The 27,291-nt window shown below is 45.0% G+C and overlaps 1 protein-coding gene across 3 annotated transcripts in view; it reads right to left on the bottom strand.

Moving 5' to 3' along the window:
* The window catches only part of tll1 (tolloid-like 1), a 55,551-nt gene that overhangs the window by 6,394 nt on the left and 21,866 nt on the right, over positions 1 to 27,291 (bottom strand). For all 3 annotated transcript variants that reach the window (XM_048995750.1, XM_048995749.1, XM_048995748.1), the window contains exons 6-19: positions 27,127 to 27,244; positions 23,745 to 23,923; positions 22,934 to 23,039; positions 22,518 to 22,642; positions 17,500 to 17,615; positions 14,968 to 15,070; positions 14,635 to 14,751; positions 14,267 to 14,412; positions 12,454 to 12,649; positions 11,658 to 11,783; positions 10,739 to 10,899; positions 9,897 to 10,077; positions 4,951 to 5,076; positions 942 to 1,069 (exon numbers count right to left, since the gene is read on the bottom strand). In XM_048995750.1, the coding sequence (XP_048851707.1) occupies positions 942 to 1,069; positions 4,951 to 5,076; positions 9,897 to 10,077; positions 10,739 to 10,899; positions 11,658 to 11,783; positions 12,454 to 12,649; positions 14,267 to 14,412; positions 14,635 to 14,751; positions 14,968 to 15,070; positions 17,500 to 17,615; positions 22,518 to 22,642; positions 22,934 to 23,039; positions 23,745 to 23,923; positions 27,127 to 27,244 (1,928 nt within the window). The remainder of the gene's footprint in view (positions 1 to 941; positions 1,070 to 4,950; positions 5,077 to 9,896; positions 10,078 to 10,738; positions 10,900 to 11,657; positions 11,784 to 12,453; positions 12,650 to 14,266; positions 14,413 to 14,634; positions 14,752 to 14,967; positions 15,071 to 17,499; positions 17,616 to 22,517; positions 22,643 to 22,933; positions 23,040 to 23,744; positions 23,924 to 27,126; positions 27,245 to 27,291) is intronic.

Raw genomic sequence — 27,291 nt, 5'->3', positions numbered from 1 at the left:
TACTGTAATTTTGTGGAAATTGTGTACAAATATGTAGCGCAAAAATTTCCATTTGTTAAATAATTTTTGCTGAAACATTGTTATATTGAGCAACCTGGTCCTTGGGGACCCACACACAGTCCACATTTATGCTCCCTCCCAGCTCCCTGTTAGACAGTCCACATTTATGCTCCCTCCCAGCTCCCTGTCAGACAGTCCACATTTATGCTCCCTCTCATCTCCCTGTCAGACAGTCCACATTTATGCTCCCTCCCAGCTCCCTGTCAGACAGTCCACATTTATGCTCGCTCTCAGCTCCCTGTCAGACAGTCCACATTTTTGCTCCCAGGGAGCAAAATCATTGAAAAATCGTTTCTCTGCGGGGGTCCACAAGAACTGGATTTGGGAAACACTGATGTAAGAGTATATAGCATAGGGAGTCCTAGCCTGTCTTGTATGTCATCTGATAGATCCATCCATCCATCCATCCATCCATCCACCCATCCATCCATCTTCTAACTGGTTATCCTAATCAGGGTCACAAGTGGGAGAGGGAGGGGCAGGGTCACTGCATCTTTCCCCAGACCGAACAACTCCCAAGGCAGGGATAATTTTAATAAAACAAACATAAATAAAATGTATTAAATCCAGACTCTGCAATGTCAGGCCTGCTATATGAGTACTTCTACCCCGTCTTCCGTTGGTATATTCCAGATCAGATATATATTGCACACACACAGCCCTATATTTTTGGTATCGCCCGAAGCGGTGTCTGCACCACTGGCAAGCAGAGGCTCTGTCCTCTCCCAGTGAGTTCAGGAAGTGAAATTATGCCGCAGATGTCGGTTGCAGTTTTTACATATAGTATACCCGGGGCCGCAGCCAGATTTGCAGCCCCTTTTGTGACGGCTGAAAGAGCCATGCGGGGTGTTTTGGGGGAGGGTGGGGTTAGGAGCACTCACGATCTTGACACGGTGGCCGGGCGTGGCGGTGATGTCCCAGGTACACTCCTTGCGGCTGGGGTACTTGTCAGGCCAGTTAGGGCTGCTGATGGTCCCACTGGGGCTGTGGATTTTGTGCTCGCACTCCGCTGAAACCACAAGACAAAGCAACCGGGTTTGGACACACAAATAAAGAATCCAGGCCATGCACTGGACCGAGCTCACGCCTCATCTGCTCTGACGGAGAAGCTCCTCCGTTTAAGGGCGAACTGTGAAGCCGTGTTTCATCGGATCACCTTCCCGCACATAGGTCATTATCCTGTCACTGACGTGAATTTCCCAGAGATATTATCCTCACGGCAGAAAATCTGACACGAGGCTGAAATTCATCCTGAATTGGAAAAAAAAAATAATTCCGTATGAATTTCCTGAAAGACTTTGGCAGCCAAAAGATAAGGATGGATTTCATCCTGTGGAATTCTGCTGAGTGAAACATTTAAATCTACAGAAAGTGAACACAACCAAAGCAATTATATGGAACTGATACCAAAATATAACAAAATATGTACTAAGATGCTGTTATTATGTCATTATATTATTATAGACAGCATGCTACTATCAAATTGCATTTCCTGAAAATGTGTACTGGATGGAACTATTAATATTTGTCTTACCATCTTACTGTAACAGATGTCAAAAATAGACTATCAAGTAATATATGAGTAAAGTGAATGTATTTACCAGGCTGACCATGCTCGGCCACTACCCAGCCAATCAGCTTACTTCTCCTTGCTAACTAGCATTGCTTAGCATACAACAAGCATAAAGCAAAGATCATGTATTTCCTTAATAAGGGATGCTTGCGATTCATAATCTGCAAATACTGTTAGTTATGAAACGTTCGTGGCTATATATAAACACATATCAGCAGTGTTGGGCGCTTCATGTCCAGAAGCTACAAATCCAGACCAAGGTTCTGTTTCTACAGATCAGCTGAGATCTCTGTGACTGTGACTCTTTATGCTCAACTGGTTGGTTGAAACAAAACCTTGGTCTGGAGTTGTACTCTCTGGACCTGACGTGCCCAACACTGCATATCACGTAACCCTGGTTAAGTAAACACAAGACGTGAGACATGTCGTTGCATGTTTCTCAACGAGTTTTGAAGTTTGACATCATTATTTTGTAAATGTTTGCTTTCTTTGTCAAGGGTAAGTCAAAGAACTATGCTTAAATTATGATATTATTAAATGCTTAAATAATTATACATAATATTTTCCATTCACTGAACTGTAAAGATTTATAACAAAATCCATGTTTATGACAAATTGGTGAAGTACCAGTTGTGAACAACCCTTGACCATATACTGGATAAGAGCTTGGGAGAAAGATGATGGATGGATGGATGGATGGATGGATGGATGGATGGATGGATGAATGGATGGATGGATTGATTTAATTCTGGCAAACGCACAATAACTCAGCGTCACATGGTAGCCAACATACCTTAGAAGTATGATCAACATTCGTACAACAGATCTCACACTAAAATATTGATGCTGGCAAGTGGGACAGTCTTTACTCGTATACGTTTCCCAGAAGAGCGAATCGACTGCCAGGCATATTTTGCTCTCCGCCCACTGTGTTCCAGTTGGCCAGAACTTTTCAAGGAAAAGCATCAATTGGTGACTAAAACCCCAACTCACTCACTGTTGCTACTTCTGAAACCTTCTAAGGGTCTTAAACTAAGGACAAATCCAAAGAATGTTTGGCATCCCAATTCCCTCCATACACCCTCCATAATTACTACTTGTTTGACTCCCACAAAACAGCCCAACAATACTTTTTTTTATCAGTGAAGAGAACTGGTGGCAAAAAACAGGGTGTATTTTGGTTAATTAAAGAAGGTAAAAGGTAGTCTGTGAAATAGCATTAAGCCTACATGTCTGGGGTAAGACTTTCATTTTGAAATGCTAACTTTTTCCCACTCTCTTGCATGTCTGTCATATAACATTAAGTCCAAATGGCTGGGACAAGACTTTTATTTTGAAATCCTTACTTCTCTCCTACCCTGTTGTTGTCTGCCAAATAGCATTAAGCATGTCAGGAAAAAGACTTTTATTTTCTACGTGTTTACGTTTTTTCCAGACCCTCTTGCCGGAAGTTCATAGAAGTGTGAAAGGGTGAATGTGTTTCCGATTATCTCGTTGATCAGAACGTAAAGCAGCCCGGCAGGTTAAATAGGAGATGAGCGACCGGAGCTGCGCGAGCTGCGGAGGCGGAGCCGCGATTGCCGATATGTGCTTTAATGAAAAGCTGATAGCTTTGTTCTCTCTTAATTAGCCCCCTAATCAGACAGCCTCCATCTCCCTCGGGCAGTAAAATGCATGAGCTATTAAAGTAAGAGTAGGAAGTCAATTTAATTTGCTGCAGAGAATATTAATGGGCAAGCATCAGATATTTTAGGTATCTCCTAAGCCACTGTTATTGTTGCGTATAATCATCCTGCATCTAGCCACAAAGAGTTTTTAACAGTAAACGATTTGTTTATCGTTTACTTTTATATACTGTATGTTTTACTCAGTTTCTAGACAGTTCATAAAATTGTAACTGTCATTGAGACACCCATAATTAAATATTTTTACACTTAGAATAAGTGCCAATTTTGTACTCTTAACTCTTTTGACTTCCTATCCTTTACGGTGAGAAATTTCTATCTGACTTAGGTGTAATAGCCTCGATAATTCTACTATTCCTGAAGCTGAAGGTCCACTGGAACGGTTTCTTTTGCCTGTAAAGAGGGAGTTGTGGCGCATGGTCTCTATGTGTTTTCGTATCTGGAAGCCTATTGGCGGTTTTGTCCTGCACCTGCAAATGATTCATACACTTCCACTGTTCAAAGATGTAACGTAGCACATGGCAGCGTTCTGAAAACGCAGCATCTAAGCAGATGTAAAAGCCCGACTCACAAGGCCCCGTGCCATTAGACGTACCCCTCTCTGAGCAGTAAACAGTGCAGTACAGCATTGGAAGCCTGAATTATGTTTTCTTTGGAATCCATCTGCATAAGTATGCTTTTGTATGGCCGCAAAATGCCAGATATTACGCTGAAGTCTGCCCTCACACACTAAAACCCATTGTGTCCCCAATATGATGCCTTGCCTCAAACGTGCAGATGTAACAGAACAATGTGAAATTATATCCTGCTGAATATACATCAGCAGATCTCACTTTCTCCAAAGCAATGGTGACCCTGTTGATTCCATTAACTCCCAAAGATCCAACGAACCAGATATTCTGAATGCTTCAAACGCTGAAAAAGGTATCATACTCCATGCGATGCAGGCCCCCCCCCCCCTTCGGCAGACGACTGACAAACGTCCTTTTGTTATCCCGGAGACTGATACAGACGACTCCCATCTGTCATCAACGCAAACTCACATTTGGGTGTGACGTTTCGACGTATAAACCTTGAGAATCATACATTATGTATGCTTTGTGAGAAATTCCACGGCCATTGGTATGTGAAAGACTGTAAAAAAATATTAAAATCCATCCCGTAACTGAACCAGCATACATCACTGGAGTGCTGGTATTTGCTTCTTTGTCTGATAGAGGGAAGCGACCGAGACAACAGAATGGTACTGAGACCACAGGACAGCTGCTTTGAAGCCTCAGGAAGGGCCAGATGTTTCAAATCAAACTCATTCTGCAATGACAGCAGGGAGTTAAAGTAGTTTCTGGTACGTCTCTCCTGGTCATCTGAGACACCATCTCAAAATCAGAATAAAAACACAGTTCTGTAATTTAGAGTCGCACGAGCGTTATGCAATTCCACCTTATTTTCTGCTAACGTTAAATCTAGATTGTATTTTGCGTCATTGTACATCTGCTAAAATTACTTCCTGTTTATTCCTGACTGTAGTATAGTGGATTTAGGTCCTGTGCTAGGCACAGGTACCAAACAGGCATTTATCCGATAACCAGCGGGAATCCCCGCCCCCCCCCCCCCCCCCCCCCCCATGCATACCTTCCTTGCAGTCGTGTTTGTTTTCGTACAGCACATATCCATTGCGGCACTGGCACACGTAGCTCCCTACGGTGTTGACGCACTCGTGCTGACAGCCGCCGTTGTCCTTGGCGCACTCGTCCTTGTCTGCGGGGATTGTGGGAGACGAGTGTCAATGGGCTCCGTCACGGTGAAGAGCAGAGAAGGACCGGAACATGTGCTTATGGGGAAAAAGAGCTTATCGGTGAATTCAACGCACTTGTGCTCAACCCAATAAACCCTCTCCTGCAATAGCCATGAAACATTAACCAGTAACAGGGTATATCAATATATGTTGGTTTAATCATATGGTTACATGATAACAGAAGACCTCCTAGAATGGTGTATCATGTAGAAAAACAGCAGGAACGCTTTAATGGAATATAAGGCTATTATTGTGATTTTGGGTGCTAGCTATTATTATTATTAGCAAGATGGGATAAATTATAAATCAATTACTTATGTATTCAGTGATCAGCCTGGATAAAATCTTACTAAAGGCCGTATAAAAACAGCGAAAATATTACAAACAAATCAATGTAGCACATTAAGCAGAACCCACTGAAAGGTAGCATACGGAGTCAAGTCTTTCAGTGAGTCTTTCACTTTGTTAAAAGGAGTGAGAGTTAACAGGGGAAGGTCAGTGTAGGAGAGCCGCTGAACCCCCCCAAGAAGGAAGACAGCTGGACGTAAGCAGGTCTAGTGCTTCTGCTTCTTGGGTGCCCCTCGTATGTTAGTTGTTGTGTCGTCTCAGAAGCGGTGCCTGCTACGCATCAGCATACATTTGGAGTTTAAAAAGGATGTTTCGCATAATTGTAGCCATCATTGCAGTGGAACCTGGGGGCCCAAAGCTACTCCTGAGGGCTTTTTCACAGAGCGAAGACAGTTGACTTTTTGGTTGAATCCTGCAGCAACTGCAAAACCTCTCGGTAACTCTGTAGTTCTTGACGAACTTGCGCTATTCTTTTGCTTACTGCATTTCTCCTGTGAATACTGTATACAGCACACAATGTGTCCTAATGCCTCCGCAGCTGTAGTGTGTATAAACGAGTATTGCACGTCGAGCACTTTTCTCTTGACCCGGCGAAGCTGAAGCCAGCTGAAATGTTTATTCATAGGCCTGGGGATCAGCAGCACATGCTGACAGGACCGGGTTCGGGCCGGGCAGCCCTCGGCCAACAAGGTGCCGTCCCTTGGATGTCCTGAGTGAAGATGACGCTGAGTCAGTATAACCCTTTTCCCATGGATGCCATGAAAGAGCTATTCGAGAAGGAGCTGTGTAAGTCTGTGGATTAGAACTTGGCGCCTGTGCTCAGAAGGTTGCTGGTTCCAGTCCCTTGTCTGGCAGAATTATTTCACGTTTGGCTCCTTGAGTATATCCCTTAGTCCCAAATTTCTCCAGGCATCCTGCTCCCTGATCCTCACTTGTATGCCGCTTTAGACAAAAGTGATTTTTAAATATAATTTCATCACATTACCGGAGGTGAACAGCCTCATCTTTCTTAAAGCCTGTCTGACTGTAGATGGATCCATTACACTGACCCTCCAACCCTTACACTGACAATCCCTGATGCCCATCGTTCCTTCTCTGTCTCATTAGTCTGCCAGTATATTATTGGATTAGCACCTTTTCTACACCTGACGAGTATAAATACTCGTGGGACAATGCTGGTGGACACAAGCAATATTGAGATAATACTTACATATACAGGAGAGTACCAAAATATTCATATAACACTTCAGAGTTTGGCTATTGAACTCAGGTGTGCCTCTTCAGGTAATTAAGCGAGTAAAATCCCATCATGCACAGGGGAATGTATAAAAATACTGGACCGTGTTTGGACAACATGGATAGAATAAAGATCTCTGCGACTGAGAAGGAGGTTGTTATACTTCCACGGCTCTGTTATGCTGTGGGGCGTATTTTCCTGGCAAGAGTTAGGTCTACTCAACCCCGCAGAGGGAAGAGTAAATGCCGACAAGCAAAGTTGGTCTCTTTCCCAATTATTTGGAAATCGGTTTTAGAAGAAGAGTCTCTATGACTTTGAGAAGGGGGTCCTTGACAGGGTACAGATCCCCCACACTGGTGGGTGCATGTTCCTGGCCTGGTTTAGTCCTACTCCATCCTTTGTAGGAAAGATAGATGCCAAGAAACATAAAGCTGTTCCAAGTGATGGCGAAACGTTTAATCCTGATTGAGTTGGACCTTCCACTCTCGCTCGAAGTTCCCATCCACCGGGGAACAGGATCAATGAATGCTCTGCAAAGCCCCACTGAAAAACAGGGTAGCATTTTATATGAGGGTAGCACTTTATACGTAGTGGTACACTCTTAATGTATTAATTATGTCATGTTATGTCAGTTACTGTATCTGTTCATGATTTGTACTGGAGTAGTAACTGTGTTACTAAGTTACTCGTCCCCCCTAAGTAAAGTGCTACCAAAAATACTAAGACATTCTTCTAGTGAAGTTCAGGGCCTTAATGGACTGTCCTGAGATCCCACACACTACTTTTTAGTGGCTGACCACCCTATTAAAACCCTTTCTCTTGGTGACTTCTTCCATTTGGTACATTTGCATTCTGCTGCTGTTAATCGCCGATGTCATGGCAGGTCAATATCGTAACAAATCCAAGTTTTACGTTTCATTAACATTAAATTAAACGGTTAGTCATGTTAGCGTAATTAAATCAGATGTAATTATATTTATTATGTTATACAGTACTGGAAAAAATGTGTTTCAAATTGCAATGTTATTGTACGAAAACGCTAAGCTGCTAGAGAAGGTACCATTTTGCCGGTTATTAAATATTGCGCTAAACAGAGGCAGGCAACAGTTTCTGCCATCGCGACCTGCCGCGATGTTAATGACCAGCAAATGCATCCTTGCCGGAAAAGTGATGCATTTGTCGCAGGCAGGAAAAAGAATCCATCTTCTCCCAGTGCGAATGGATTCATTTCAGTCCACCGGCGGGGAAGATCCATTACCAGTGGCAGTTACTTGATTTGGGGCCCAGCAGGGGCGTGTGCTCGTACCGCTGACACCCTCAGAGGCAGCCGGTGTCTCCGTTTTACGCACCAGACCGGAGAGGGCAAGGCGCGTCACGTCCTTGCATGATCGTAAAACAAAAATTCTCTCGTTGCAGGAAGCATCCTTGTCTGTGGGAGAAAAGTGTGCCGGCGTGGGCACCAGCCGTGAATCCTGTGTGGGCCCGTACACGTCAAACACGGGTGCGAATCCCAAGTAATGACATACAAGACATGAACTGTGCAGCCACCGTTGAGCGAATGGAAACAGCATTCTGACATCACAGATACGCAGCCATTCTGTCAGCGACCTCTCAAAAAGACAAAAACAATGCAGAGGCCTCCCCAGCAGGGGGCGTGAGAGAGCGTCGACCCATTTCCACTTAGCTTTCCGTGGTTCGCCTCAGCTTTGCCCCCTATGACTGAACAAGCAGCAAACGATGGCGTGCTGCTTATTATCTTCCTGGGCTACGGAATTCGAGTCCAATCAAAACGGCAGAAAGAAAACTCGGCCATGTGATTCATAAATTCCATTCGTCACGTCCTGCATGGATAGCAGGTTCCATTCAGGCCCCATTAACGCTGAGAGGCTTTTATTCTGAAATTACATCATTGCTCATATTAACTAAAAATATTTTACTGAACGCTTCAGTAAGGGCCTCCAGAAAAAAGCTTCACCTGAATCTTCATTATTAGAGAACTATGAACCTGCTTGTCTGCACCCACAGTGAACGTTATCTCCAGCAAGCACCTGTTCTTCAATCCACCCTTAAAGGTGCTTCAGAGACATTTTGGACATTGTGTCTGTACCTACAGCAGCACATCAGTCACACACACACACACACACACACACACACACACACACACACACTGTCGAGTATTCATATCTTTTTGGGGACCGCTCATTCATTTCTGTGGGAAAAATGGTAATGCTAACTATGACGACCTTAACCCCCACCTAACCATAACCATAAGTAACCAAGCAAAGTTTTTTGCATTATTAGTTTTTTCATTTCAGTCACAGATTTTTATTAAATTGAGTTTTCCCTTTCCCTCCCCCCCCCCCTCCGCAGGACACTGGTCCCCATAAGGTACGGTATACCCGCTCACTCTCTCTCTCTCACACACACACACACACACACACACACACACTCATCCTCCTAGAGCATAAACTGAACAGTTTCACATAACTTTGTATGACCGACTTGTCAAAACACATATAAACAGCTTGATACTTGGGGATCGAAAAATACTGAGCGTATGGAATTACTTTCAGTTCACACACACACACACACACACACACACACACACACACACACACACACTGTATATATATGGATGACAGTCTATCGGAGGACTGCCCATGACTGTCTGTAATGCCATGCAAATTGACATGTATTGATATGTAAAAAGGTTTACTGTATTAATATATCGTATTATTCACTGAACCACACGGATATAGAGGACAATCAAAGATGACGGACCAATTAAATGAAAGGGATTGGCTGAATTTATAATGAAGTATTTGTTTACATTGAGGGAGCAGGAGAAGGGGAGGAAGGTACCAGAAGGCATGCTCAGTTTAGAGAATGCCAGACATAGCCCGTGCCTTGGAAATAAGCCTAACAGGATAAAAAAAAACATCCAAAGTTAGTCTCCAAGTAAGTGAGAGACGTCAAAGACATGAAACGGCTCATTGGCAGCCTGTCATTTCTGGTTAACAAAAAGAGAGTGTATGTGTCAGATTAAAATAACAACTGGAAAATTTTAGATACTTTTGCCTGTTCACTGTGTACGTAAGTAGAATATTCTCTGTGGAAAAATGAGGAAAACGTGGATAAATTAGTCCTAGTTGCAGACAAGTATAATGAAACTGGACAGAAAAGCAACCCACTTAGTACCTGAGAAGAAGTAAGCCTTGAAGCCTTTCTTAGACACGGTGTTATCGGATTTGAACTCGATTCTCATGTTGTTGAACTGGGACGTTATGACTTCGGGAACGTCCGTGCCACAGTACTTCCCGTGCAGCTTGGAGTCGGACGAGAGGCCGCTGCGCAGTTCCACGTAGTCGTATTTGCACACCTGGAGTGGGAAGAGAGAGAAGGAGTCGTCACGGGAGGCCGCGTGTCTCCAGGTCAGCCGGACAGGACGGCTGCGTTGTGTCTGTTAGCTTAGCCGCCACTCAGCTAGCCTTATTGCTATGTTTTTGAAGTGTGTTTGCGATTTATTTATTTACCAGAGGCTTTCATTTCCGAAGCGACACGTTTTTTTATTTTTTTGTGGATGCAAAACCATCCATTGGGGCCTTGATCAAAAGATCAAAATAGAGATAGCTGGGATTTGAACCAATAACCTTCTGATCACAGGTACAGTGTCCTAACATGCACTGAGCAAGACAGCACTCCCATAAATAGAACACATACATATCAGCTAATATTATTTTAAAATGCATATTTTTATCATTAAAAATTATTTTAGATTATTGTCACCTATATATTAAATACTAACTCATTTTTACATTCGTACATTTGATTTTAACATTTCTGAGTATACCCCTTGCTGGAAAATTTGGCAGATTTTTTTACTCACTACAAGAACTACTTATACATATAGGAGTATTTACTCGTACAACAGAGGTTACCTTATATTAACCCCTTTAAGAGTACATGATTATACTCTTGAGTATTTGAGTACAATGAGTATATGATTTGATCATGGTGGGTCTCGTATAGCCTCTGCTTACTTCATTTCCCTCCAGCTCGAAGAACTCGAACTGCATGGAGATGCGGTACTGCGTGGGGGCCACCAGCTGCCACACGCAGTTCTTGTTGGGGGGGTACTCCTTGGGCCAGCCGGGCGTGGTGATGGTCCCGTTCAGCTTTGAGAGGAGGCCCCCGCAGGCGGCTGAAAGGGAGGGGCACAGAAAGCTGAGGAGGGTGCGGAGGGGCGGAAGGAGGTGATGAATCCCAGAGCCTGTCAGCTAACTTCCTGGGGGTGTCAAACCTTGGATCAGCATACTCTGACTCTCATTTAGTACCGACACATACCGGCCTCAGATCTTCTGACAAGAACATTTTGGCAAATATCCATTTATTTCCTACGGCGTACAAGCACATAAGGTTCAGAAATGATTTAATGCCTCCATTAACAAAGCTTTTAAATTATCAGCAGAAGAGAAGAACAGAAAGTCAGACTAGTGGGTGAGACAGAGACGTAGCAGATATCATTTACAGTTTAGAACAGGGGTGTCAAACTGCGGTCCTGGGGGGCCGGAGCCCCGCACAGTTTTTGGTTCACCCTCATTTAACACACCTGATTCAGCTCCTTGTCCTAATTACCACGTTGCTCTTGAGCTGAATCATTTGTGGTGGAACAGGGAAAGAACTAAGCTACACAGGGCTCCGGTCCTCCATAACTGGAGTTTAACACCCCAGGTTTAGAAGATGCATGCATTCATATTGACAAGTAAAGGAAACCAGGTCAGACAGTTCCTGGAGCAATTGGGGATTAAGGGTCTTGCATAAGGGACCAGTGGTAAAAGAATTCATGAGGTTGGGATTTGAACCAACGACCTTCTGATTACAAGCATGGCACTATAGCCCAGTGAGTCACACACCGTCTCCATGTGAACACCGGGCCAGCCCCCGAGACGCGCATGGTACCTTCGCAGCTTCTCTTATCCGGCGCCAGTTCGTAGCCCGGGTCGCAGGCGCACTTGAAGCTCCCCAGTGTGTTCACGCACCGCTGCTCGCAGCCTCCATTGCCGACTTTGCCACATTCATCTTCCTCTGGGGGGGGGGGGGGCAGACATAGGCTTTTGTGTGTGTGGGGGGGTGGGCGGGGAGGGGGGTCTTCCGCTTTCCCACGAGGACACGGGACTCTAAGACCCCCGCCGGGAGCAGGTGGGGGGGAGGACTCTAAGACAAGGGCTAATAGGCCGACCCGTCTTATATCGAGTGCCTCGCATTTGTTCCTTGTTGCCGACCGGGTCACATTTGGTCAAATAGCATGAATAGATTAAAGATTTGAAGTACTTGTCAAGACCGAGCACCATGCGGCATCTCTCTACACACAAGGGTCTTGCCTGAGAAATCCTCTGGTCTTTCTTTGCCCTGCCAGTTACTTAAATGACTTATTACCACGGTAATTAAAATGCCATGTAATGTTTATCACATGTACGTATTCTATACCCCATAAGGGGGGGCGGTTTAAAAACGAATCACATGTCATCTTTGCATCCCCTCTCCTCTTTATGGCCCCAGCCCTTACATACAGTGAGCCATTGCATTTTACTAACCAGTATGACACTGGAGTTAGACAAAATGGAAGATGGACGGCTATGAATATAAAATTACGAAATATGTGATTTTAGCTGCTAATGGAACCAGTAACATTTCAGCAATACATAATCTTGTACTTATTTAATGCTTTGAAAAACGAGTATGCAAAATATATTACCTTTTAAAAAATTTGCAGCAAATCCAGCCTTGTTGACTGTGCCGTCAGACACAAATTTCATCCATAAGTGATTGGAGGTGGAGCGGATGTCTTCTGGCTTATCATAGCCACAGAAGCGTCCAATCAGGGGGCTGTTCACTGAGCGGCCATCCCGGACCTCCAGGTAATCATAGGCACAGCTGTCGTGCCTCTCGATCTGTCACAACGGCACAGGGATTAAGTTAACGTCATACAAATGACACAATGCTAAATGATGCTGAAAAATGAGTTTAAAAAATAGTCCACTTCTACCATTACAAACGTGTCTTGCCTGACATACGAGGGAGTTTCCGGCAGAGGAAATTAAACTACTATTCTGCACAAAAACAGCACTGCGATGTCACTCTTCATGTGAAGGACCAAATCATTCGTCGCCTGCTTTGATCTGTTTGGTAACACTCTGGCCACCAAAAGGTTACATCAATAAACCAAGAAGGTGGAAAAAATGACCAGTTTATGGATGTTCTTCTGAAGAGACGTGACTGAGGACATGGGGGCCTGGGGGGGGGGGGGGGGGTAGATAATACAGCTGCCACATGTGTTTTCTTCATTATATTAACAATACCTTATGCAAACAATCCCCCTGTACTTCTGATGGTTGGATCTAGGCCAAGATAAACAGGATTTCACAGGATTTCTGAGGCCAATCCAGTGCCGGGGCCTTCGGGAAAAGTCGCTTGGGATCGAAGGGATCGATGGATCGAGTTGTTTGGTTGCAGGGGGTTTTCAGGGGAGGCCTGAAGGTCACATGGATGCAACTGGCAGCGAGGAACTTCCCTCGAAAGCGCCTGTGAAACCTGGCTGAGGTTTGGGGACCAGATTCTCGGGTTCCTCTCCTTGTTAAACATTTACTGTGTTTGTGGGATGGAGATTTTTCCTTCTGCAAAGTCTGGAAAGCCGACAAAGCTTTGCTTTTGAGAGCGGAGGGGGGGGGGGGGTGCTCCCCCAACAAATCGCTTTCAGCACGTGTGTGAAGGATGCAGCGTTTTTCTTAATTGAAAAATCAATCGCAGGGAAGACCGTAGCATTTAAATTAGCACCTCGGGCCAAGACGCCGCGACAAGGTGCTATTAATCTTCAGTCGACTTCTGCAAATCCCCACGTGCAAAACAGGCCGATCGTTATCTTTTACATTATTGTTATTACTTGACAACTATATTGTTATTACTTGACGATATTTGACCCATAATTTCCTCCGAGACGGTGGATATAGGGCTCGTATTTACACCGTAATCTATTTGACACTTCCCTGAGAAATGCTGTGCTTCTTTAAAGTTAATTAAACAGGCAATAACTCAAAGAAAGTGCTTCCACTGAGCTTATTTATTGCTTTTGCCACTCAGAGAGGTCCAAGTTACTTTGAACTCTGCATTCATGGAAAATGGGGAAAATATATCATGTTTATTGGTGGTCGTCAATGGCAACTCCTGCAGAAACCCATTGTGTGGGTGCGTGTGTGTCTGTTTTTTTTAAAACCAAGGTCTTGCTTTGACCTTTCAGTCTTCCAGACACAGCAGAAATTTAGCAATTTAAGAAATCTAACCTGAGACCTTCCTGAAGTATTTCCAGACATGCCTGAGCTTCTTGATAGTCCCTGTCATAAATATTAGTGAATCTTTTCAATTCCTTTGTGCATGAATATGCAAGAATGTTGGAGTGTCATGACATCATTTCCAAAGCCAATGTCTGATGCGTCTCGGTGGCGATCGTCTGATGATAACTCTTTGCTCCGGCACCCACACCCCTTTGAAAGTGAAGCGTCCAAAGACGTCACCTCGAAAGCCTGAAAGGTCAAGCCCACGCTGTAGTTCTCAGAAACTGTTATCTTCCAGATGCACTCCTTCGTCGGCCTGTAGTCGTCGGGATAGTTGGGCGACTGGATTTGACCGGCGTCTTTGTTGATCTCACCTCCACAGATGGCTGATAAGGGAGAAGACGGATTTAAAATAGCGACAGAATTAACTCAGCCGGACCATCTCACAGAAAAAGCTCGTCAAAATAAGCCAGTGGCTCGCCACTGTAAATGGAGCCTATTTCTGCAAAGGCGCGAGAGAATGAGGAGGCTATTTATGCAGTTTACATGTCTGAGATCAGGCTTGCACTGTTTGTTTGAGACACGACAGGGTGTGAAGAGAGGTGTACCTTCGTACATGGCGGCAAATCCTCTCCCCACCCAGTTACTGCTGCTGCGAAACTCGATCCACATCCGGCTCTCGGTGGACACCAGAACCTCAGGCACCTTGTCGCCACAGAACCTGCCTGCAAAGCGAACGAGCTGAATCCCACCCGAATAATGACTGCCGCTTGGCGCGGATCCACTGTTATTACAAGCGGAGTGAGCATGAAATATTTATGCTAGGCCAAGCGAAACTAATGCGGCGTGAAAAAACATCGTCTTCGGTCTCCGGTTCACATAGAAAGAACCGGAACGCATCACTACGGAAACTCTGGTGCTACCGGCGTGACGAGTCTTACCAAGAAGCGGAGCTTTCCTCCAGTATCCATCTCGGACTTCGATGTAGTCATACCAGCACAAGCTGCTTTTATACAGGTCCATTGTGGTGAAGTTCAGAACGATCTAGAAAATACAACAATAATGCAGTCAGGGGCTTGGATACCCTGGCAGACTCAGAAGACCCGACAGTTTACAGGGACCCCAGAATAGGTAAAATATATAAAAATATAAAATTGCTGGGTGGAGAAGGTGAGACTATCGGGGGGGGGGGGGGGGTCACAAGTGCATATGAAATTATTTTGGCTATAAGCTGAAAAAAGTAAGAATAATGGTGAAATATTATTATACAACAGCACCTGAAACAATAGTATTACTATACAATACTACCTGAAACAATAATATTACTATATAATACTACCTGAAACAATAGTATTACTATACAATACTACCTGAAACAATAATATTACTATACAATACTACCTGAAACAATAGTATTACTATACAATGCTACCTGAAACAATAATATTACTATACAATACTACCTGAAACAATATTACTATACAATACTACCTGAAGCAATAGTATTACTATACAATACTACCTGAAACAATAATATTACTAAAAATGATACTACCTGAAAAAGAGAGCACAACAGAATATCACTCACATTTCTGCATTCTTGGAATCGTTACATAACTTGTGCTAATGTTAGATTCTTTTATAAACGCCACAAGAAATTCTTTGTCAGCATCCCCTTCATAACTGTTACAGCAACATTGCTGCACTAGAGCTGTATTTGATTGCTTATCTGTTAAGCAACACGCTTATGTAAGAGATGGAATTATCCTGGGGCTTTTTGTGTGAAATAGCTGGATTTCACTCTGGATCTCTCTGGCACAATCGTTCTCTGTTTACGCATGCTGTCCTCCTGCAAAGACATTTAACTTTGCTTTAATTTAACAGGAACGATCACAGCCTCGCGCCGTATACAGCTGCCAAACTCGACTGTTGTTAGTTTAGTTTAGGAATATTACCCAAATTGATGCTAATTCGCTGCATGTGTTAATATTAAGTCCCGATACATTAAGAATATTTCCCTAAGTTGGGCTGGCATCCTGTATTCAGGGGCGCCGTGAAAGGAAGGGAAAATTTAGGATGATTCCAAGGGAAAGTGACAGGGACCATAAAAATCTGAAGTATAATTGGATTGGTCTGGGTTGGGGGCCCAATATAATATGCTTTCATGGGGCCCAAACCTCTAGAAGACCTCTACCTTTCCTGTATTCTGGTGTCCTCTGCTTTGCACCCAGTGTTTCCCTGAGAGTAGGCTGTGGGCTCATTGCAACCCTGTGCTAAATAACTGGTTGGATGGATGGATGGATGGATGGATGGATGGATGGATGGATGGATGGATGGACACAGCAAAGTTGCGATTTCGGCAGAGGCCTAATCACACAGTCCGCAGTCTGTGCATGTATAATATGCCTAAACGCCTGCTATGGAGAAGGCAGAGCACAGGCTGCCAATGCCCACAATGCACCTGTAATTCCCGGGCACGCCAGAGGCCTTTCCGCTGGCTGTCCGAAAAATGCAGCGCTCAGAAAAATGCAAATATGCGACGCCGCATCTACAGCAGCACTGGGAGGGCGGGAGAGGGAGGACTGATGGCCTAAGTTATTGAATAAGAGCAGTCGTCGTCGGGAGAGTGTGTTCTGCAACACTGCAGATTTCCGCAGCCGGATAGACCAGACGTCGTATAGTTCAAGGGGACAGTGTGGCCCAGTGTCCCCGTGGAGGGGGATCGATGGATGCGTGTCAGCAGGATCCGGAGGGCTTATTGGCTACAGCAGCACATTCCGCAACACCACAGCGGGAGAGATGCGGGCAGAACATCAGTTTAGCCGGTTCGGCCTGGCTTGGGGCGGCTCGGGCACGGGGGGGTGGCGTGAGCGATCGCCAAAGGCCGACAGTAACCCGAGTTTCGCAAGACTTTCGAATGGGGCGCACGCAATGGAGAAAAAAAATTAACGGGGGGGGGGGGGATTGTTACTAAGGAGGAAACTCCAGCTTTTGCAAGAAGATTCTGCCCACTAGTAATATAGGTGGAAAGTTCTGGAATTTTCTCATTACTCACTCACTTCGTTCTTTATTTCTTTTTAAAATAACCACAGCAGGATAAAATAAATTGTGGAGTGATTCCTCCCAGCTAGGCAACGTTTTTAACGTTCTTTTTCATAAAGACAAAAAGGACCTGTCTTTCATTAAATATATGTATACCTGGCATTATCATACTACCGTAAACGCGTTACGATATTACCGCACATCTTGACATCTGCACATCTGACGTAGCTAAAACAGATCCAGGGGGGACTTACAGAGTTCGTAGTTGCACACTTCATTGATTTACGCAGCCTACTATAGCACTGATACCGGTCACGTTAATCACGTCGCTCACGTCCTTAAGGCTCCTTCTGGGGCGCCCTGCCAAGCTTAGCTCAAACGGCGTGTGACGTCCCGCTCGTAACAAAGGGCGAAATCCAATAAAGCCATACCTTCTCTCCGGGCGTCACTGATACTCTCCAAACGCAGTGTGTGTAGGATGGGTATCCGTTGGGGTATCCGGGAGACGAGAAGTTGCCGCTGGAATCTTGTAGCGTCTCGCCACACGCTGCAGTAGGAACATGCATATAAGACAGTATTATGCTGACGAGAAGCAGCTCATCACCTGCAGTGGCTTTCTGAGGATCCGCAAGGCTCTGCAGGTCAAAGCGTGCCTTTCATTTACCTCCAAACTCACACTTTAACGCCGGCCGCTCCTCAGCTTCCAGACAGCCGACCTCCTCGCTTTTCATTCCACCACGTAAATTAGACGTTACACGGTACACGGTATTTCAACGGTATTTCCAAAAGCAGCACTATTCTAAAATGTTTGGATCGTGGAGATAAAGTTCGCCGCATTACATTTTGGCAATTTCAAAAAGCCATGGGTTACACAAAATACCATGGTATACTGTATTAGTTCAAATTCAGACCAAGGTTTCGTTTCAACCAACCAGTAGAATTCCCTGTGACTGTGACCTATACGCTCGATTGGTTGGTACCAACCCTTGGTCTGGATTTGTACATTCCGGACTTTAACTTTCCATCTCTGATTACCATAATACTGCCCAAGCATAGCTGTACCCACTATGCTGTACCCACTATGCTGTACCCACTATGCTGTACCCATTATGCTGTACCCACTATGCTGTACCCATTATGCTGTACCCACTATGCTGTACCCACTATGCTGTACCCACTATGCTGTACCCACTATGCTGTACCCACTATGCTGTACCCACTATGCTGTACCCACTATGAAACACTTTTAAGTCCAGATTGAAATCCCATCTCTCCTCCCAGCCTTTTTGTGAACTTTCCTTTCCATCATTTCTTCTACTGGGTCTTTTTTCTTCGACTTTGATTCTCGTGTCTCACTCTCTTATGCTTTTCTTACTGCTTTTTATTCCGTTTTTGTTCTAATTCTCGTTTGTCTTTGATTTATTTGATTTCTTGCAGCACACTAGTTAATCTCTTTTGCTTTAATTGTGCTGTATAACCAGGGCTCAGATTACCAAGGGGTGCATGTGGATGTCACCCCCCTGTTGGAACACAATGACGAAAACCAACCCCTTTGAAAATATACCACCCCCAGCCCATCCCCCCCCCAACCCCTAAACTGTTCTGCATAATTGTCTCTCATGTAAAGATAAAACTACTGAGTATATCGGGGGTATTTAACTGATGGACTGTGTACCGACACACAATTTAATCTGGACCACGTTATCGTTTTGACTGATAGATTGAAACGCTGTGATGCTCGTCATAATTCATAATTCATAATTCAAAACATAAATGATTGAAAAAATACTAAAAGGTGTTTTTGTAACTTTGGGGCTCCTCATCCTGTCCATGACGCATCTCCTGCGGTTCCATGCGATTAATCGCATTATCATTTCCAGTTCCGGTTCAGAAAGCTACAGGATGCACTGATTAGTCACGCCAAGAAGCCGTATTTCCCCACGGCAACGGAGGCCATCGATGGTCACTCATCCCCACGGCAACCACTGTCGCTCGCATTTCCCACCCCCTGATAGTGCCGCCACACAACCCCCCACACAACCCCAAGTGTGCTGTAATCACTTCCTCCCAATCAGCAGAAGTCCTCCCCTGCCAGCCAATCGGCTCCGACAGCCAGGCGAGACACACCCACAGGGGGGCGGAGCCTCATTCAAAATACCCACCTGCTCATTTACAAAGTGGGAATTTAAAAAAAGGTAACAGCTCGGTGACTGTGGGTGTATACCTCACGACATACATATCTCTATGCATTATGTAAATTCAAGGTCACTGAATTAAATCAAGTACTGCAACACTCCAGATTCCTTATACAAGTAAATAAATAAGTTCCGGCTTATTATAAAGTATACTTACACTAGGAAATCACTATTCATGAAAGTACGCAGATATGCAAAAAAAAAACTTTTACAGCAGAGAAGAGACTTATTTTGATATATAACACACTGTACATTTAACATCATCCATCCATCTTCTAGCCACTTTTCCGGGACATTCCAGGAAGCGCAGGGGCACACGGCAGGAGAACAATCCAGAGGGAGTGTCAGGTATAACTGGCAATTTGGCAAATCGTGCACGTTTCACTGTTTAACCTAAATTCTCAATTTTCTTCTCACAGAATACCACTTATTATCAGGAAACTGCCCATCGCTTGTAATCATTCAATATAAATCACAATAAATAAATAATAAGTATTGGTACATTGAAAGGCTTTAATGCCCAATGAAGTTTGGAACTGTATCCAGAAAGTTAACAGCAACAAAAAAGGTTCACAAAATATCCTTGGATGATTTCAAGAAATGAACTGCCTCACGGCTAGATAATGATTGGGTTGCTTAATTAATACACTAATCGCGTTAAATCACCATACATTAAGGGAGAGGCTCGGAAAAACTGAAAGGAGAAGAAAGCCGACCGTGCCAGCTATCGCTGTCATCAGATTCTTAAAAACGATTCAAAATCAGGATGAAATTCCAGCCCCTTTCCAGAGAGACGGGTGAATGTTTTTAAAGGTACAAACCGGTACGACCGTCGCATTGTTTTGGTCGCAGGTTTGGCACCGGCTCTTTGCGGGCTCCTGACCACATCCAGGAGGACAGGAGACCTGCCCAGTGTACACTAAAGGGCAGAGAAGTCAAAATGCAGGAGACGCATACTGTGGGACCATATGGAGCCAGACGGGACGAGGGGGAACTTGGAAATGGGGGTGAAGAGGATGCGGAGGAGGGTTGAACGATTCCACTGCCAGAGGGGCTTAGACTCAGTGAGGGAGAAGAGTGAAGGAGGACAGATGGCTCATCTGCAGAGCACCTTCCAGTCAAAACATTACATTACATCTAAGAGAAGCTTTTATCCAAAGTGACATACTTTTTTTTTTTTTTGAGAAAGCTGGGTCAGCCAGTTCCTGGAGCGATTGGGAGATAAGGGCCTTACTCAGGCGCCTAATGATGACATCATTTTGCTGAGCCTGGGATTTAAAGTGGCAACCTTCTCATCACAGGCGCAGAGTCCTAACCCACTGAGCCACAGAACACCCCCCCCCCCCACAAAGTGATGAAAACTAAACGATCCAAGTCAGGACAGACAAACAAAGGAGTCGAAATCTTAAGTTAGCAAGTAGGCCGGACTCCCCCTGCACGGCAGGAATGTACTGTTACATCCACAGTAATGTCAGAGGAATTGTAGTTATATCACAGAAGTTTATTTGCCACACTGCCCAAACATCCCGGTGTTAGCTCTGATACACGAGCCCTTCAGAGGATCTTCCTCCATCAGCATTTCGGAATGTAATGGCGTTTGACTCCTCTGAATATACATTTAGCCTCGGGGACGGTACAAGATTTTCGAGGTTTCTGTTTTCCAAGTCGTTGGAAAAGAAAACAATTCCTACGAAATGGGCTCTTTCTAAACAGAACGGTGCGATACGTCCTCCGTCGTTCTCTCCTTTCGGCGGAGGTGAGCCCAGCGGCTGTGGGCCGTGGCGACTGGCGTGACCAAAGCTGAATAATCTCATGCCCCGTCCGCTGAGTGAACTTGAGTAATGTTCAAGGGGGGGGGGGGGGGGCATTGACTTCTGTCATGTCACCGCATTCCTTTTTGGTGCTCGACTGCTTCAGGGGAGGTCTGTCACAAAACGTGGGCATCCCGCAAAGCTATTCCTGGCCTCCTTTTTAAGGACAGTCTCAATGACAAAACTCGACTATAAAAAGCAAGGTCATTACCCCCCCCCCCTCCCCCCGTTGACAATCCGTCTGAACACACACTGGCTGCTTTCTAGTACTGCTCTCTTAATTCGCCATAATCAAAAAAATTATATATATTTTTTTTTTATTCTACAATTTAGCCGTTGAGAACATTCCATTTGGACTGTATCACTATATAACACTGGGGGGGGGAGTGACATGGATGGCAAAGAATTGAGAAAGGTCATGAGATAAAGAGGAGGTATACCCAATGAAAGGATATCAACATCGAACTGCAAATATACGTATGTTTCCTAAATATTTTCTCCAAACAAGTTTATTGCTGGTTGGTTGTGTTGCTTCGTGCATCAACTTTAAACGAAGAGTGATTACCCCAAGCCATGGGTTCGAAACAAACGGTCCTTTTATTACTTTGCAAAGCGCTAACTCAGCTAACAACCGCGCTCCATCACAAAGTCTCTCCGGTTCTCTCTCCTGCACTCTGTTCATGCGTATCCCATATACCAACCCACCTCAGCCAATTACAACACAGGTCAGAGGTCAACCAATAACAATTTTCATTTTAAAAACAGTTTAAATAAATTATCCTTTCACATACACCACAGGCTGAGACTCAATCACAAAGTATGTATCCTCTTATTTGATCTGCAGTTTTGGGGGGAGGAGTGAGTGAATTTGGTGAGTGAAGGGTTAGCTCCACACATCTCTGAAGCTTGGAACGCGATTCGCAAACGATCCATGTGGGTAGGAGGCGCCCACCGTTGGTGAGGTGGAGCCCCAACACGCTGTAAGACCTCAGGATCTCATCATCTGTCCCAGGCAGTGTGATTTCAGAACTCGTACTTGTGTTGCGAAACATAATTAAAGAAGATATAAGTTATGACTTGAACGTGAGAGGCGAAATTCTGAATGCGGATTACATATGCAGTCCATATGACTGTTCCTAACATTTTTTTATCCTCTTAATATGGTGCATATAATCCACCCATTATGTACTGGTGGAACAGTCATAAAATTAAAAGACAGTCATTTCAAGAAGTTACCCAACTAGCTAAATGATTTCGCCTCTACGATGTCATTGACCCCCTCCTCCTTTCACAATTTCCTCGTGGTTCTTCATTTCCTAATCATATTTCCCAATTCCCTTTTCCAAAGCAGTAAATATATATTTAGAGCAATATCAATAATGAATTGCAGTCAAACTCTGAAAACAGCAGCACTCATATGGTCAGGGGGGTGTGTGGCAGTACCTGGGCATCTGTACAGCTTCTTGGCCTGGGCGATGTCACCTTTGCTGAGCCTTGTCCGTTGACCAATCGCTGGCCTTATTCCATTATCATCTCGGGAGGGTAGAATGGTGTCCAGGAACATACCCCTGAGGACATGATTGGCAACCAATTCCAATCGTAAGCGAGCGAAGTTCATGCCGTCTTTTCTGCGCAAAGACGGGAACTCATACGGCAACTCAAAACAAGTCAGGTCCTCGAGGAAGATCATAAGTATGTTAAATTAGAGGAAACTTCAATCAAATATAATCGCATGAGATGGCAAAGACAGCTTCTGGAAGGTGTCCGTGCAAAGCGCCCGCGCACAGGCCCGCCGAGGATTCAGCACCGGCAGGGCACGATAAAAGAATGCTGAGAGATAAGTAACCTTAGACTCCAACCTTGAGAAAGTGTTCCTGGCGTAGTGCATAATGCTGTCAAAGTCATACGGCTCTCCGAGGGAATTCACTTCTCCCGGTTCCATCTTCAGGAAGTTGTACTCCTGACCTGCAACGAATCGCGAAACGAGGACCGTCATCAATCTTCCAATGAAATCACGGCATGCCCTGTACTTCTGACCTGCGGCAAATCGCAAAACGAGGGCCGTCGTTAATCATCCAATGAAATCACAGCGAGCCCACGTGTTTATGGATGTCTAAGAGACTGTGATCTCTTCTTCAGTTCAGATTGAAAACATCTGACCGTGCAGGTTGGATTATTAATTTCATTTCGAACATTATCAGGTGGGAATTGTAATGCATTTCTCTAAAGCCGGTTTAAGGCACGGGCTAATTTATGGCGGCTGTATCTATCATCGGCATTTCTGTTTGCGGCTCGGAGAGCAAAGTTTTATAGGTTTACTTAGGCTTGTCACACATCTTTGGGAGGCTGTGATTGGTAGGGACTCGTATCTGGCCAGTCTCCCACCAGTCAAAAGAACATAACGAATAAAAATACGGTACGTCACAGTAGGGGAGCGAGATATAACTAATGTAAAATATGGCGCCTTGTTTCCGGCCATGACAATGCAGAGCAGCCTTAAGGAGAGGGGAAAAAACCAGCTGAACACCATCCAGTCTGGTGAGGAAGGTTCCAGAAAGGATGTGTGGGGTGCGTTGCTCTCCATCAGATACAAGGGGAGAACAAAGAGCCAGGCAGAGGAAGGCGGCCCCCACCACAGGCCTGGGAAAGACACAGGGAGGGCCCCCGCACCTGGCTGGATGTTGTCTCGGATGATAGTCACATGATCGTCCCGGTCGGGCCGCGTGTGTTCGTGCCAGAAGCCGATCACGTGACCCAGCTCGTGCACCACGATGCCGAACTTGTCGCAGTTCTTGCCGATGGAAATGGCTTGGGGACCGTTCCCCCGCCGTCCCACGTACGAGCAGCACCTGCCACACAGGGAGACAAAGGAGGAGAGGGGGAGGGGGGGGGGGTTAACTCTTTTTCCCAACCTTCTAGTGTCCCACTTTCCACACGACAAAGGAGCAGGAGGAAGAGAGAAGGGCCTCATCTCGTTAGACTGAGACATGGAGTCTTGGGGGTCCCAAGCTAAGAATAAACAATTGTTTGTCACTGATTCATTGCCAAGGGAAGTCGACTTAGCCCAGTGAATGCAGTCTCAGAGCAGAGAAAGAGCCTCTCTCACCAGGCCCGCCAGAGATCGGCCCGAAACGAGGGCTTTCCACGCATCCAGCTGCGAGATTTATTAAAATTGCTGTTTGCGGTCCGTCATGTGATGACGACAGAGCTCTTTATTGGCTGAATGACATCATCCTATCACGCCTGTGGCTTTGTTTCCTTCTGTAAGATTGTCCAGGCGCTTTGTTTTGCTAATGACAAAAAAAAAAAAATTACAAGAAAAATGCTTCTCCACAGCTGACGACCAACTTGTGGCCTTTGGAATTCTCAGATTGAACTCTGCTTGCACTTTGTGAGTAAGGGGGGATAAATATGACCCCTCGGGACATAACACCGCCCACTGACGGGTTTAATATAATATAATTTGAGATTTTATGCATTAAAATCAACACTTCGAGGGGAAGAAAAAAACACACTAAGCTACACATCCCTCTACACTTCAGCTGAAGTTTAGTTTTTTGTTACGCAGCTGTTTGGTTAAATTTGTCTGCGGGCAACCAGGTCGCCTTGAAGGTGTCAGCTCGGCGTTTAATGCTGCAGAGCTGCGTGCGGAAGGACCGCTCATTAAAATTTGTAGCTTGTGGCGCGGCATGTGAAATCGGGCATTTCCTGACACTGGAACGCCGACAGAAAGCTGATTGACGTTGGCCTCTTCACGTGGGACCGACTCGCCTAGGCGCCACACTGCTTGTCTTCGGTGCAGGACTGATACGATCTGATTTTAATTACTCTGGTCCTAGTTCACATGCAACACCTTGAGGTATGTGGCAACATCTGTCAGGGGTGAGTCTAGGATTTTTAAAATTGGGGGGGGGGGGGGAAGAGAGGCCAAAATTCATACAGAGGGGCCAAACTTATCATTAGTCAATGATATGTTTTGCAATGGTGAGTGACTGGGAGGTATACTCTGGGAGCCAATCAGCTTTTAGCAGGGGCCATTGGCCCGCTGTAGCCCCGCCCCTCTATTGTATATGCTCTGCCTCCTGTTATCTGATCCCATGGTCGTGTCAGACATAAGTATAGGTATCTTATTGTAAATCCCTAATCGTTGTTATCTTTGATGCTTGGAATTGAAGACTTTGACATCAAAGACATCCATCTCTTATCTGTAACTGCTTATCCATTGTAATCTGCTGATCAGCCTGGGGCTTGTCTGAGCCACACACACACACACACACACACACACACACAGCTGAATGCCAATCAGTAATGATGTCTGACTGATGTGCTGTATATTTTAAACCGATCCACATGCAGTTAGACATTCAAAACAAATTAAATACCAACATATCTGAAGTCTTACAGAAAAACAACCATCTAAATAATTAAATATTGCTACCAAAATTGTAGGTTTGGTTTCAACATTGGCAGGGACCCCCCACCCGCCGCCCTTTAAACACACACGGTACTCCCACAATATTAGTAGGGAGATGTCTCTACAGGCCATACCTAAATCTACACCCTTGATTGCTATCGTGCATGCAGTTATGGCAGATGAATGAGCAATATTTAAACCTACAGTATGACTAAGTATGCCACCTTAAAATCCTGCTTTCTGCATCATATTCATCAGTCCTGATGTTTATTTGATATATGGGTTTAGCGACTTCTGTTACACCCACACGACCAGATGATCCATCCTCTGGTTAACCATGTGTCCTCTAATTCAGTTTGAATCTTTGTGGTCTGTGGGAAACAATCCATTCAGATTTACAGCATTCGTCCCTGAGGGGGAGTGCCCTCTCTTTCACTGCTGTTAATTCGCCAACGGGCTTTCTCGCGCCGACTGGCCCAATTGCTGTATCGTTAGCGACAATCAAGCCGCAGACGAAAGCGCAATTCAGACGGACTGGTGCCATCGACTAATGAAGAAGGCTGAAAGATCACAGGCATGGCAGATTCGATTTGTGCGTGTGAAAAGCAAAGAGGGCAAGCAGCCAATGAGAAATTTGGAATGGAGTCTGGCTTGATGACTGACATCCGCGTGAGCCAATGAGAGGTCTCCTGGTTGGAGCTACCTCTCAAGGTCTGGGTCTTGTCTGCCAAAGGGTACAAGAGGTATCCCAGGAAGGGGCGTGCTCTGCTCCAGCTGGCCTTTACAATGCAGCAGTGTCGGGATGCCTTTCCCCCAAACAATAAACCGCAAAAAAAAAAAAAGAATTGGAATGGTAGCAGGAAGGAAAAGACGCTCATTCTACTACAAGCTTTGTCACCTCATATGATGGCCACGCCAAGTCCTGTGTGACACACACTCACAAAAAAAAAATGTCTGCCCACAAAAGAATAAGTCGTCTACTATTGAGGTCTTCAAAGCGCGACATACCCAGAAGACCTGGGACTCTATGTTCCTCACAGGTTGATGGTTTGGCAGATTTCTGAGATCTGAAATCGAATCCTTATATTCGCATCCGTTCAAAGCTTTCGGCTGTTTTCATTAGTCAATGAAGCATAGATAGAAATGTTTCAAGCATGTTTTTACATGCAATTAAAGCATGAAGGCCTTAGCTTAAGAATGAAACTGGAAGTGTTTTAGCCTAACTAACCGGTCCCCATAATAAGCAAGACTGTTGGGATCACATACACTTTGAGAAGAGACATGTCTGATGAGATGGCCGTTGCTAAACATCCACTGATGCTTTTACACAAAGCAACTTAAGAGTACAAGGAAGGGATAACAATTTATGTACATTAGAGGGGATTTGAACCCATGACATGATTAACACGATACTCTACTTGGCGAGCTATAGTGAAATGGCTTTTTGAAAAGGTACATTTAGAGAGACGTGTGCTGGTCAGGCGTCAGGAAGCTGGACAGGCACTGAGACCAATAAAACGAAGCTTTAATCTGCATCGGAGTGGCTTCCTTTAAAACCTAATTACCTCAGCTTGTTTAATGACTCTGCCAGAAGAAAGCTACCCTGCCCCCCCCCCCCCCCCCCCCCACCCAGCTTACCCACAAGGCCTGTACGTGAAGATAATGTAGCTCTCCTCGTCCGTCCTCTCGATGAACGTGACGCATGTCTGCTTCTCCCAGTGCCTCATTGCCTGCTTGAACATGGCGCGCTGGGTACCTGCGGGGATCACAGCGCACGTTGGAACCTTCCGGAAACACAGTCCA

Source organism: Brienomyrus brachyistius, chromosome 25, assembly GCF_023856365.1.
Source record: "Brienomyrus brachyistius isolate T26 chromosome 25, BBRACH_0.4, whole genome shotgun sequence".
NCBI lineage: Eukaryota > Metazoa > Chordata > Actinopteri > Osteoglossiformes > Mormyridae > Brienomyrus > Brienomyrus brachyistius.
This window is presented reverse-complemented; position numbering and strand designations above follow the sequence as displayed.